This window comes from Molothrus ater, chromosome 5 (genome assembly GCF_012460135.2).
Source record: "Molothrus ater isolate BHLD 08-10-18 breed brown headed cowbird chromosome 5, BPBGC_Mater_1.1, whole genome shotgun sequence".
Classification (NCBI taxonomy): domain Eukaryota; kingdom Metazoa; phylum Chordata; class Aves; order Passeriformes; family Icteridae; genus Molothrus; species Molothrus ater.
Window position 1 is genome coordinate 15,501,229 of NC_050482.2, and position 15,083 is coordinate 15,516,311.

The window sequence follows — 15,083 nt, forward strand, 5'->3', positions numbered from 1 at the left end:
TGCTTACTTTGCACTTAAGGATTTTTTTTCTTAATCAATGATTTTTAAGAGAATTTGTAAGAGCGCAAACTCTTTAGCGTCTGCAAATGGTCCTGTACTATTTTCATGCATGTAGACTTAAGCATATGAAGTTTGTACTTAATAGCATCAAAAACTGTACAAGTCATTTGGTAGAGTTTTTAGTCCCTGAATAATGAGAACTTGATCTGAAGAAAAATTCTGTGCAAATCTTGATGAAGTATTTCACCTCTTTATGAACCATCATGTTAATATTGTCCTTTTATAAGCCCATGGCCTTCTCTGTTGAGTGTGTCCCCATCCAAAAGGCTGCTGGCACTGAATACTATCAGATTATGTGTGGGTTTTCTGTTTCTCTGCTGCTTTTTATGCTGAGGAAGTCTTTTGGGATTTCTGGTGTTGCAGCCTGTGTTTTTAATTGCTGTCTGGGTGAATAGTAATTTCTTTTGTAACTTCTGTATCAGATATGATGGTGAGATTGTTATGTGTCTTCATAGACATTTCAGAATAAATGTTGTAAAATAATACTAGTGTTAACTTTTAACTATATTTCAGGTATTTTTTTAATGTAGAATTTGCAATAGGATGTTTTTCACAAATCAGTTGTAGAGTCATCTCTAAAGGAAACATCAGTGGAAGGGTGGATAGTAGAATTCTGATACTATTTCAACCTATTGAAACTTTGAATGCTGTTTCCTTAAAAATCAAAACTGATTTGTTTCTTGCTAGTTAGAATAAATATGCAGCTCATTTACCAATTCACTTAGGATAAACCAACTTTTTTACACAGGACAAGTGGCAGAAGAGGGAAACTGAATTGCATGCCATCAGCTTTGTGACTTGAAAACTTACCCTGTGCTCTCTGTGTCAGTTGCAATTTTCATACATGCATGATATTAAGGAACTAAGGAGATGTGGTTGTGTATTTTGCAGAGGAATTCCTGGGAAGAAGTGTGGAACAGTCATAGTAACAGCAGAGGAACTAGGATGTTGCAGAGTAAGTGTGCTCATTGCTTTCCAAAAATAACATGAGAATTATTTTGTGATTTTACACTGCACTAGATTGTTAATGGTATAAGTTATTAATTTGCATTTTGTGATTTATGTAAGAAGTTAGAATACTGTTTTCCTTTAAGCTGCTCTTGGTTTTAGAGAGAAGAAACAGAAAAAAGCAGAAGCCAATGCTCAATATCTCTTGCAGTCTCTCTAATGCTCCTTCATGTCCTCACTCTCTGACTGTCTCTTGCAATGTCTCAGCAGCTGTCACATACTTGATCTTTTGGATTTTTGTACTTTATCCAAATTTTTACAGCTCAGATTCAGAATGTCAATGAGTTTTGGAATCATTGAATTGATTGCTGAGGTTGGAAAAGATCTTGGAAGATTGTCTAGTCCAATACTCCTGCCCCTCTTAGGGCAGGTTACTCAGGGCTCTGTGCAATTGGGTTTAAGTCCAAACAATCTCCACAATTTCTCTGTTACAGCTTTTCAGCACACTCAGAGTAAAAAGGTTTTTCCTTATTTAAGTGAAATTTCTCACATTTCAAGTATGTACATATTGCAACCTTTTTTTCCTCTGGATGCCACTAACCATTCCTAGTGTCATGTACTTACACAAATTGATAAACCTTCTGTTTTTCAGGCTAGATAATTTCAGCTTTCTCTGCCTTTCTCCAGATGAGAGATGGTCCAATCCCTTAATCATTTTAGTGATGCTTTTGGTGGAATTGCTTCAGCATGTTTGTGTCTTCCTTGTACTGGGGAGCCTGAACAGTGCTCCAGGAATGAACAGTACTTCAGGAGTGGCCTCACCAAAGCGGAGTCTCTTTCTTCAACCTTCTGTCAGCACCCTTCCTCATGTAGCCCAGCAGGCTGTTGGCCTTTGCTGCCATTGATCAACTTGGTGTGCACCAAGCCCTTTCAGTCCTGTTCTGCCAAGCTGCTTTCCAGCTGCTTGGCCTGCAGCCTGTCCTGCTGCATAGGGTTTTTCCCCTTCACATGCAGTAACTGCAAGAGAACCCATGAGGTTCATATTGGTTCATTTTTCCAGCCTGTACAGATGTCTCTGAATGACAGCATAACCATCAGTTGCATAAATTGATATTTCTAGTTTTGTATTGTTTGCAAACTTGAAGTAGGTCTACTCTGTCCATCATCCAGATCAGTAATGAAGATGTTCAATATTCTTGGCCCATTTTTGATGTCTCAGGTACAGTGCTAGTGACTGGTCCCAGGTGGACCTTGTGCCATTCAATATGACCTTTTGAAGCCCAGGAGTTTAGCCATTTTTCAGTGTCCCTCACTGTCCAGTTTTCTACTCTGTAATTCATTAGTTTGTGAATAAGGATTTATGGGAGACACTGTATAAAGCCATGCTAAGGTGAAGAATAAATAACATCCACTAGGCTCCTCTCATCCAATCAGCCACTCACTTTGTGAGGAAAGGCTTCCAGTGGATCAGGCATGAATTTCCCATTTGTAAATCCTTTCTGATGTCTCTTAGCCACCTTCTTCTTTTTCATGTGTTTGCATATTTTTTCCAGGATTTTTTGCTCTATCATCATCTCAGGGTTTGAGATAAAACTGGCTTGGATCCTCTTGCCCTTTCTCAAAGACAGGAGAACTTCCTCTGAACATCATAACTTTAGAGAGGTAACTGAAAGTGGCCCCACAGTAATATTAGCCAACTCCATCAGCACTCTCAGGTGCCTCCTTCCAAGTCCCATGGATTTCTCTTATGTCTGGTCTGTTTTAAATGTTCCTTTCCTGGTCCTCCTCTACCAAGCCAAGTTATCCTTCTTCCAGACTTTCTCATGTCTGGGTTTCAGGTTTCCAAGAGTCTCCAAAGCAAATCTTAGCAGTAAGATAGAAAGCTATGAGAAAGACATAGAAAAGCTATGAGAAATCTGGACCTTGCAATGTCCTTTGTCACCTGGTCTCCTGCCCCACTCAGTGGTGAGCCCACATTTTCTGTCATCATCCTCTTGTTGCTGTTGCACCTCCAGATTGTTTATCTGCAGTCTTCCAGCAGGCCCTACCCCTACCTACTAGCTGGTAAGTCTGCAAGTTTATCTTTGCATTTATAATCCTTTTCTCATTCTTGACTTTGGCCAAAGAGATGACATGTGTGACTTTCAGTTTGCCTGATCACAGCAAAGAAACTTGTATCCTTATTTGTTGTCAGATGGGATGTACTTGGTACCTTTCAGGCTCATTTTCTTGAAGGTTCCAGACTCTTAAGAGCCATCAGCCATTTGCTTGACAGGCAGTAGGAGCAGACAACAACAGGTCTAAGTCACTGAAGGAATGAGGCTGAGTCGTGCCTGACTGGAATTTTTAAAATTACTTTTAATATACTTTCCTTGCCCATGCATCTACTTCTTTCAGAATGCAGTTTTGGATATCAGGAAATCCTTGAAAAATCCTAAGCCATTTTAGCATAGAGAATTGTTCTTTTTCTGGTGTCCCTACAAAGGAATTCTTGGTTCCAGCCATTCAAACTGCACTATGAAGACATTGCACAGATGTGGATACGTAGAGAGCATTTAGAAGACAGATATCCCCCTTTATTTTGTTTTCTATTTGCATAGTTTAGTCAATTTTTTTTTTAGTGCAGTGGAGTGCATACTGTCTGTAATTTTTCTTTATTACCCATTTCAGGATTCAGTTTTAATGCAATTTTGTGCAAACAAGCTAGACAAGAAGGACTTCTTTGGGAAATCTGATCCTTTCCTTGTATTTCATCGAAGCAATGAAGATGGCAGGTAGGTGCCTGTTAGATATTTTTGCTGCTAATCATTAGGCAACTTAATTATTTACAGATAATATTGTTCTCATTTTTTTACACTTTCCAGATTAAGCAGTGTTTCTTTTATAATGTTTGTTGGATTTCAGTTTGTCATGTTAGGCAGTATAGAAATAAAACTATTACAACAAATTGATCAAATACTGCAATTTAGGGTTTTAAGAGGTAAAATGTCTCATAAATATAGAGCACTATGATGATTAATTGTAATAAATGGCTAAATAGTGTTACTTTTGCAAAGATTTAGTATGCATTTAAATTAAATAGCATTCTCAAAGAAAATTGTAGCTGCAAAATATGCTAATGTTCAGAAATTGTGTTTAAATAAAAACATTTTATACTACAAATTTAAATTAGGAAGTATCTTTTATCTTTTTGACATAGTTCTAGGAAATTGAATTAAAAAATCCCCAAAATAGAATTTATATTTTTTACAAATGTCTGTTTCCTATATTCATGCTTTAATTTGTTAAGGTAGACTGATCTCTTCTGTTCCACTGCTAAGCCTTGACATGCACTGGTCAACACAACACTGCCTTTGTGGGGCTCTACTAGCAGGTTAAGATTTCTTGGAAACTGAAAGTCCCCACATCTAACATGTACCAAACCAAACCAAGTATCATCATACATGATGCTAATTTTCTCTGTAGCTTAACTGGAGCAGTTGTTAACATAAATCTGTTTATGGGTGTGTGCGTCTGTTACCTGCTTTTTTTCTCTTGGAGGCAGATGATAGGAACAATTTCCTGAGTAAACACTGCCTATGTAAAACTGCAAGCCTGGAGGAGATATGACTCCTTTGCGAGTGGCATTAAGGTCACTTGTGAAATTTCTCTGGTTGTTACTGGGAGTGCTGGCACATGCAGCCTAAAAGTGTAGGTGTTTGGGGTGCAAGGAGGACATTGCCTCAAAGCATAACTTTAGTTGCAACTGCATGAGGAATTTCAGTAATGATTTCACTTGTCCTTGCTTTCTTTTGAACAATTCAGTCCCCAAGATGGGGGTTCAAAAGAGGTGTTTTAATTTTGCATCATTTAGAGAAAGCAGAATGTGCTAATACAGTTCATGAGAGAAGGTGATCATTGAATCTCAGAGAGGCTTACATGTTTTACCTGAGACAGCCCTGGTTAAAAATTCATGGACATAAAGTGTGGAATAAAAATCTGAAAGCCATTATTCCCTTGGCTCAGTTTCTTAATCTCTAAGCAAGAGTCAGATCCTCACAAGATCACTTTCTTTCTGGATCTGTGACTAATTCCTGCATGTACAAGGTCTGTTTAAACTAGTGGGATGGAAACTGCTCTTCCCTGAAATAGTCACTGAATGGTTGTAGTTTCTGTTGAAGTTTGGGGTAAAAAACATTTTAGATTAAGAGTTGTTTAGCACTTTAGTCTGTAATCTCTCTCCAGCAGGTCTCTTCAGTCTTCCCTCCCTTCTGATTTCGCCATATTTCCCTTTTCCTTACCTTCTGTTTTATATGCGCGTTGTATGTATGAATGATTACAGCTCTTTTCATTCCACTGTCAATGACGCAAAAGAAAAAGTAAAAAAATACAAAATATATCTTAATTATTTTTTTGTATTAATTGCAGTTTTACAATCTGCCACAAAACAGAAGTTGTGAAAAATACATTGAATCCAGTGTGGCAGGCATTCAAGATTTCTGTCAGAGCACTGTGTAATGGAGACTATGACCGGTAAGATGTAGCTTAAGCTTTTTTGCATATACATTTTTTTTCTCCCTAATTTGCATGTTCTTTATTTAATCAGCATTTTGAAAGGATAATAGGTGTTCAAGACCATTCATCACATTAAAGAATTTAGAAAAATAAAGCAAATATGCTAAACCTGTAGGAAATGCTAGTGGTGTTTTCTGGAAAAAGCTCTTTGCTCTCTGTGGTGTGAATTAGAAACAGAAAGAAAAGACTAATTTAAAGCATGGTGTCTGTGACAAGTGTACACAAATATTTTTTAATGTTTCAATGAAAAACAATGATGATCTGCTTTCCTTGTGTGACAGTGCAATGTCAGAGGGTGCTGATAAATGAAAGCCTTTAAAATACATAGACCAGTAGATGAGAAACACAGAAGGTAGTCGTCTTCAGATTTGAAATTTTCAGTGGTGCCATGCAAAAGAATCTATCTTTAAGTGGTAATAATAACATGTGTTTAATCAACATCTTACCACTAATAACAAAGAAATTAGTTCAGTGGAAATGGGTGTTTTTAGACTCCTTAAAAATGGCCATGTTGGTTACTCTTTCACTTAGATGCAATAAAAACGAAGCAATTTTGTAATGAGCATATTCAAATAGAATTTTTTGTACTTGTATTTGGGTTAATGTGCATAATGCATAAGCAAAATAGTATTCATTAAGCTAGTCTCTGAACACTGCACTGTTTATCATATTAAAGAAAAAAGTTTTCATATTAATTAGAAAAGATGTTGTGGTGCAGGCATATTGAAATAACTCCAGCATTCCAAATTAAGGGAACTTGAAAGTGTAATAGCACTCCTCAAATTATCTTTGTATCCACTGTTGACCTGCTTTCAGCATGATGTGCTCAGTGAATAAAGGCTCCATGGAACTTCACAGTCCTGCATACAACAATCATGTTTCAAATTAAGAAGTCCTTAGCTCTCAGGTTAATTCAAATTAACCTGCTGATAGTCCAGGAAGAACCTCAGAGGTTTGGGGGTTTTTAGTTAGAAAACCCTTCTTTCTAAAGGTTAGGATTGACTTCCTAACATCCACGTGGTAATACATAAAAACACAAAACTCAGAGGTCTCTTTCACATAGTGATAGTTTCACAGATAAAGTTTTGGTGCTCTGGGTTCTGTGATAGATGTGAAAGGTGGGATAATGTCATTAGCATGGTAAATGTTTATTCTGGTGTTGAGGAGACTAAATGTTCAGCTAGTGCATGCTTCTGAGTGAACTCTGTCCACATTTTCATTATGGAATGACCAGGATTTGCTTAATTTTTCTCAAACTGTGCAATTATACAGTGTTTTCAGACATCACAGGAATGGTGTTTCAGTACTGCAGTAGTACTTGGTGTCTAATGTGTCTTTGTTCTTTTTTTCTCCTAGTATGAGCTTTCAAAAAGCACTTACAGTTACTTTCTGCATAACAGTATTAAAACAGAGATACCCATCTCTAACCTTGATTATTTTTAAATGAAAGGGGTTTTTTAATATTAAACTAGGAAACCCATCCTCTAAACTGTGTCCTTTAAGGTAAAGGTTAAGTTTCAGTATGTGAAGATTGGAAAGGTCTTTTAATATCTTGCAAATCATGCAAAATAGATAAAAGTCAAGATCCGTAATTAATCCTTTAATATGAAATAATTTCATATTAAAGAGAGGAGCTTTATTCAAGGATGAATTGCCCTTACTGCAGTTACCTGTCTGAAGATCCTTCTTAGGAATTTATCTTGATATTCTTAATAATTTATTTTGATAATCTGAGTTTTCTTACTGAGATGATTTTGCTATTTGGACACAGATTTGGAAGACTATTCTAAACCTAAATCCCACTAAACCTTACATAAATCTTAACTTAGTGGTGTGTTCTGTCTGTCATAACAGGTTTTGAAATGGAAGTAAAATAATGATTGTCTAGGGAAAAAAGATTGTGATATTGCCTTTTTTTGCTGAATTCCTCTGAAGGTGAAAGTAGTTTCCTTTGAAGGTTGAAATACTTGGTAGGATAAGAGGTTTGGAGTTGTTTTTCACTTTGTTCTGCAGAACAACTTCCACTTTAATCAGTTTTCATTGTAAGGGAACTTAAATCCAACCTGAATTATGCAAGAGCTATAAAATATAACAGATGGTGTAGTTAAGAGCCTTTAAATTTGAGTTGAAAAGACGTACATCCAGACAAAGTGAGTCCTTCTTTTCCTATTTTGGAATATCACAAAAAATATGAAAAACATCCAGGTGTGAATTGTTTGATATTATATTGTATATAATATCAGCTCTTGCTCACCTTTATCTCCAAAGAGTCCCTTCTTAGTAAAGAAAATGAGTATATATATATTTGACTGTATGGAATTGGAAGAATAAGGAACAGCTTCCATGGAAGCAAATGACAAAGTAATTGCTTAGATTCTTGTCCCCTCTATTAATAAGACAGCCCTGATGACTTCACTTCATGTGAAACTGTTCTGAAGAATAAAAGTAAGTCACATTGTTGCTTAAAATATGGGAGGTGTTATTTTTCTATCCCGTGTTCAGTTGATCTTAGGCCAAATAGGATTGACTGCTAGTGGTAGTTGAATTTGCTTACATATATGCACTTTCTGTGGTAAAAGGAGAGGAACAAATCTGTATACTATCTGTATCCTCATAGAACTTTTCTCTTTCATCAAGGATGTTGATGATAATATGCTCTGTAGTATTTGCATTTTAAGAAATCCACTCTTCAAGTATGTGACATATGATTGATCTTTACTTGGAAAATGTCTGGGTTTTCCTTTTTATCTGTTTCCCAGTCATCCCTGAAGCAAGGTTAGAGCTGCCCTCAAGGGTTCACTTTTCTCATAAGGAAACGGTTCTTAAAAAATTTGATAATACTTTAAGGTTTAAAGAATCATTTATTTAAAAGACCACAGAAAATTCAGAGCATCAGCAGGTAAAAGTATGTTGGTCAAACTTCCAATGTGTTTAATTGTTTCCTTAGTTTACAATGCATTTAGCTATTGATTTATGAAGAAGTGTTGTGTAACCTGACAGGCTATTTACTGCCCCATGAGAAATGACTGAAAAATTCTGCTTTTTGGATTTGGCTCAATTAATGCACCCCTATGTTATTAATCTTAAAGGCAATCTGGGTACATATTTAACATTTTAATAGGGTTGTGTTGTTGTTGTTTTGTTTTTTTTATTTTAGGACAATTAAAGTAGAAGTGTATGACTGGGATAGAGATGGAAGGTAAGACATTATTTCTGTAAAACTTAAGGGTTATTCCTGCATGTATATACACATTGCAAAACATAAATATTTAGTGTTCAGCATAATATTAGAGAAAGTTAGTTATTTGTCAATACTTAGAGGTACAGGTAGTGGAAAAATTCTGTTGTGGTACAGCTCTGTGTTTTGCAGCTGTGGAACCTGCTGTTTGTATATTCATCCATGGAACATGATAAATTGCACATACCTGCAGTGGCTACTCATGGTGGCCTAAATATTGGAATATAGAAGCCACCTATTTATTGCCTTAATTTCACATTGGGTCTGAATGTTAATTTCCATGTCTGTCTTCATCAAAATGTTTCTTCACCAAAAAAACTCAGGAGTTGGAAGACCTGAGTTTTGTATAACCCCCTTGAAAGAGGACAGTGGAGTACATGTGGAATTTCTGTTGCTAAATTCAGGAGGGATCTCTTATTCTTAAGAGCTGTGAACCCCACTGTACTGGCTGTACATTTCTTACTGAAGAAATGAGCCTTTCAAATTGCCTTTATTTTGACAGACAAGGTACAATTATCATTTAACACAGTGGATTGATACCTCTTGTTATTTAAAAAAGTTTGAGCTTATATCTTCATACTTTGATTAGAAACTGTATTCATGAAGCTTGATACTAGAACTGAAATTTAATACAGTAATATGTTTATTTCCATTTATCTTTAAGTTGGTCTGTCTTAATTGTTTCCTATTAATCATAATTTATATTTTAGAATATATGGATATGCACTTGTGTTTTGATTTTTAAAAGCATATTATTTATTCTACAGTAATGTTTTAATACAACCAAAGCAATTTGCTTCTAGTATTATAGATAGTGATATTGTGCTTCTCTGGCAATGTCTTGTAATCATAGTAGGCAAATTTATCCTATGCTACTGTTCATTAGCTTGCTGACAAGATCCAAAGGCCTTTTCAGCTCTCTTGTGTTATAATTTTGTCTTTTTGGTTTTCCATCATGAAGCCTGTTGATTTACAAGCATTCTTATCTCACATTTACCCTCTATGAGTACCTGCCAGTGTAAATTCATCCTTCTTGATTAGATACTCACTGGAGAGAAATAACATATATACATAACATATTCTAGCAATTAAAATAAGTATATTTAAATTTAAAAAGCCATACTAGCAAAAAATCATTGCATCCCTATTCGAATTTCTATTAACATTCTTTTCTCAATGAGATTTGGCAAATCCTTAAAAAATTTATGTTTGTGTATAAACCACATTTTTTGAAAATAAGCTAGCAATGAAAAGTTAAATCGTATTGCCACATTAATAAAAAACAAGGATTATATTTTATCAAGGTATCAAACCCCATGTGCTGTCTCACTTTATCCAAAATCTGTAAGATTAAAAGGAAAAGGAAGAAATCTGACAAATAACACTAAGTAACTACCAGTCTGATTGAAATCTGGAACATACTGTGCATTTTAGGCAATCATTAGCCTCTCCAATCTCAAATAGTTTCAAATATTATCTGTGTTTCCTCACATCACAATCTGAATACCTATAAAGTTAATATCTAAAAAACAAAAAGTAAGGATACCATTTTCATGTTTTCCTTTTTATTCTAATGGTATGATTTTTTGCTGCTTTTTGCTTTCTGTCTATTTTGAATTTAGAAGCACACAGAGCACTGACATCTCTAATATAACATTCCTCTGAAAGATGACATAGAACTCATCTCATGTGACTTTAGACAATGCAAAAATCAGACAAGTAGATTGAACTAATCATTTAAGCTACTTCAGAGGCTTACAGGGGAAAATGGTCTGATTGAATCCATCCTACCTGGAATAAATTGCCAGCTGGTGGTGTCTATAAACCTACAGGATGATCATAGCAAAACCTAAGTGCCTAATTTAACTCTGACATTGCCAAGTATATCTGAAATTAATCCCATTCAAGAGTTACTCTAACAATTTTTTTACAACTCTGCTGTTCCTCAGTTTATATTAATTTCCATCTGTGATGGACAGTTTTTATAAGCTGGTGTTACACCAGCTGGACACTTCACCACACTGAATCTGTTTGTTCCAGAGATGTGCAGACTGGGCAGGACCAATCTTTGAAAGATTGCCTTCTCTCCAGATAGCAAAGCAAGTTATTCTGAATATTATAGGCTGTTCTGCAATCAGGAAGACAAAATTACGGCGCATATGCTTGACTTCTGTATCATGGCTTGACTGGATTTTGACTTCCTGAGTCTTGACTAAGAAATTTTCTTTCCCTTTTCCCCATTCTGTGTCACCTGTGCTTTGGCAAATAGCACCATGGTGCTCTGGGTTGAGCTGCTTCTTTCACGTTCCTAAACTACATTGTTGGAGTAATTGTAGTGTAACGTCATGATCATATTGTTGTCATCAAATGGCTCTTATTTATTTTCAAATATCAAACAAAACTTCTTGACAAAAAGTAATACATGCCCTCAGTAACATTAACACTATTAATTACTAAACATCCTTTGTGTCAAACCAGTTTTTGCATAAAAATTGCAGAAAAATTTTTGCAGAAAAATTGTCAAAATATGAACAACTTGTTCTGATACCTTTTATTGCTTCTAAGAGCTGTGACAAACCCCAAAATATTTTATGCTATAAGAAGTAACAAAAGTTGGTTTTGTTACTTGGCCAGTTGTTTGACAGAGTCACATTTTTAGGGTTTTTTTATTGAGTGTCCTTATATATGGAGCAGACAGGTCTAACAAAAGGAAAAAAAATAAGATAGTGCACAACTTCACATCAGCAATACTATGATATTTTTGGTTCTCTCTAAAAGGTTAGAGAAAAAATATCACTTTGTATACATGTTGCAAAAGTCATTTCACAGTCTTGACATTTATGAGCTGTTACATAGAAAAGAGGGGGGTTGAGTTATAAAGCTGTAAATATTGTCATGCTAAGCTGGGGCCACAGAAGCATTCATCTGAGAATATCAATACTTCAGGAGAGATTTGAAATTGCTCTTCCACCTTATTTTTTGTCCTTCATCTTCCTTCTCCAGTTAGATAGTTGATTTTTAAATTCTTGCATTTTCTCCTTATTCATTGACATGCTTCTGATCATGGTTGTCCTTTCCTCTATTGTTTTTTTCCTTTAGATAATAAAAAAATTCAAAGTTAATATAATTTTGAAAGTGATTTTCTGCACTTCAAAACACTGGGCTAAAAGTGGAAAACCTAGGGAGATGGGCTTTAAGATGTTTTAGTGGAAAACGTAGGGAGATGGGCTTTAAGATAATTTCTGTGCTAAGACTCTAGTTCAGTGTTCTGATATGCCACTCGTGGGTGAAAGTTTAGAAAAATTTGGTGTTAGGCAGGCAAAGAGAGTAAGTACTTTGGATTCTCAATCCAGAGACTAATGAGGAGATCCATTTGCTGAAGTGTGATGATTAATATTAGAATATTTCCTTAGTGACTTATACATCTGGCAAAGGCATATTTTGTCCAGCAGGCACTCAGCCTTCAGAGCCAGCCTAGTGTGGCATCTCCATCCACCTGGGTGCCTAGTGTAAAGATCCTGGCTGATGCTCTTCCAAGTGCACAGGGCTCTGAGACTGGTTATGTTTGCCCAAACCTTTGCAGCATGATTCATCAGAGGAATCACATCTTTCTAGCTCATGTTTGGATATAGCCATAGGGAAAGGAGCCTTTCCAGTGTCTCGTAGAATTACAGGAGCAGTTCCTTTTAAGCAGTACAGATTCTTTTGCTCCCCAGGGACGGTCCTGTCTGGCATGGCTCATGTTTCCTGTTTGCTGCAGCATGTTTGTACATAGTCATTGAACCATTGCTTGGATTTCTGCCTTAAATATACAACCTGATTTGAAAATGAAAGGTTAGAACTGTTAGGAAAGGGAAAAGTTCCATTTTAAGCAACATGTATTTTTCTCCAGTGCCATGGTTACCCAAGGTTAAATACACCTTGTGGATGCTTCCTCTATTCCCTGCTCAAATAGTCCTTGCAGTCTGGAGAGCATTTAAGCAGAGATATACCTCCAAAATACATTTCTTAAGAGAAGTCTTTGTTTTGGAAGCAATTTGATGATCTCCCAGCTGAAAGGGGAGTGTTTCATGTGAGGTGGTCCATTTTGAATCTGGGTAATGAGGAATATCTTTAACATAGAGTATTTCTCTAGCTTTCTTACAGTATGCTGTACTTATTTTGTATCAGCATGAGGACTGAACCTTTTATTTGTTTGATTTACATATTTTGTGAATTCATGCTGATTTCAGAAAATGAGATGTATATTTGAGGGGTTTTTTGTTTAATTTCATTATGAATAAAGCAAGAAAGAAATTTAATGTTGCTATGGATTGTTTCCATTTTTCATCTTACAACATTCAGATTTATTTAAATTTGCTTTTAATATTTATAGCTTAATTAAAACTGTGCTGAATTTCTTAAAAACAAGATTTGCAAGTCACAAAGTCATAAAACTTTGCATTTCTAGTGGGGTTTACCATTGGAGGGAAGGTAAGATAGCTTCATAGCTCACCAGATGTGGAGGCAGAGTGTAGAGGAAATACAAAGCCTTCTTAGGGCACAGCTGGCAAAATCTGGAGCAGCAGTGGGGAAAGTTCAGCTGGGCAGAGCAGAGAATGGGAGCAGAACTTGTGAGTTCTGGGAGCTGTGCAGTTGGGGCTGAGCCCTGCAGCCCTTCCATCCCAGGTGCCTGTCTGAGGTGCAAACCTGCAGCTCAGTCACATCTGGCAGCCCCGTGGGTTCTGTGCCCCAGCTCCTGAGCCTGGGCACCTTCCTCAGGGTGCTTTCCCTGCCACAAGCCCCTGTGGCTCACACTGGTTCCTGGGCAATGTGCTACCCCCTGCTTACACATCTTATGCATTGGCAAAGCACTTTTTAAAACTTGAATGACAGCACAGGAGTGCCAGATATATTCCTAGAGCAGGAATAGAATTTAGAAAGGAGAAGCTTGATAACCTCTGCTTTATTGTTAGGTTGAGATCTGCTTTCCAATAATACCATAAGCTGGGTAGCCTCAGTGGATTGCTTTTCTCTTCCCAGATGGGAAGACAGAGGAACTGCAATAAGCTTTGGGTCTTCCCCTTAAATGTTCAGTGTCGTTTCACACAGATTGGGAGGGCTGGTCTTTTCTGTTGAAGTTACTTCTTCCCTGCTTTCAGTAACTCCCTTTCTCTCACATAGCCTCACACACAGTTCAGAGTCTGTAGTGCCAGTGGTCATCCACTGAGGAAACGGTGACAGTTTTTGGTAGCCTGCTCTGTTTTTTCAGGTTCTGTAAACTTACATTGGGGTCAGTCACTGATTTACAACATAGTCCTCATTGTGCAGCTAAGTTAAGCAAAAGATATTAAAAAGATTTAAGCTAATCCTTTCCAACTCTAAATTTGCATTACACAAAACAGAGGGAGTAATAAGGATTTTTAAGCAAATTATATCTGTTGCCATTATTTGTTTCTTGGGTGTTAGTTCATATTGGATTTGTGTCTCTTTTGCATTAATAGATAAAACACATGTTTAAATTCCTAAATGTTGTGCATTTGATTTAAAATCTTATTTTTCAAACAGCCATGATTTCATTGGAGAATTCACAACAAGTTACAGAGAGCTGTCGAGAGGGCAGTCTCAGTTCAATGTTTATGAGGTAAGTATCATGAGTATTTACTCACTCTCAGGAAATAAATGAGAAAACAACAATGGAAAACACTGAAAACAATGGAAAGCTATTATTGCCACTAATGAGAAGGCAAGCCTGTGTGGCTATAACCCTTTTTAACCCTTTTTTTTTTTTTTTCTTCTTCTGTATGTTGTGCAGATCTTTGGTATTCCTTAAGGTATCCTTTAATTGGTCTCAGACTACTGCCATTAAACTTTAGTATTTTCATAGTCCTAATATAGGTGGTAGCAAATACAGTGGTTTAGGTAAGCACTAAAGAAGTCAGGGAAGGAGGGTGCTCCAATTACGTGCTGCACTCTTATTTTGAAGATGAGGAAAGGTGCTGCTGTGCAGAGCAGGACAAAGATAACTGAAAGCCATAGCTTTTTTCTCATTTAGATCCAAGCTCAACCCCAGAGTTACAGTAAGTTATAGTAGTTTCTTGTGAATGGTGTCATAACACAGATTGCTGTGTGCAGTGAAAATGTCCTCTCCTGTTGTTTCACTGACACAAATCTTACCCTACCAGGAGTATTCTGTCATAACATCTTAAGTAATTTTTCAGTTTATTAAATATAGTGTCAGTATCATACTCCCAGGGACAGCATACATTTCCTGAGCAGCTCATGTTTGCCTCCCCACACTGCA

General features: G+C 36.4%; 1 protein-coding gene across 1 annotated transcript in view; it reads left to right on the forward strand.

Annotated features, from left to right (window-relative positions):
• The window catches only part of CPNE8 (copine 8), a 71,520-nt gene that overhangs the window by 30,199 nt on the left and 26,238 nt on the right, over positions 1-15,083 (forward strand). Inside the window, exons 7-11 of the mRNA XM_036401423.2 lie at positions 952-1,015; positions 3,679-3,782; positions 5,416-5,520; positions 8,720-8,761; positions 14,348-14,423. Of these exons, the coding sequence (XP_036257316.1) occupies positions 952-1,015; positions 3,679-3,782; positions 5,416-5,520; positions 8,720-8,761; positions 14,348-14,423 (391 nt within the window). The remainder of the gene's footprint in view (positions 1-951; positions 1,016-3,678; positions 3,783-5,415; positions 5,521-8,719; positions 8,762-14,347; positions 14,424-15,083) is intronic.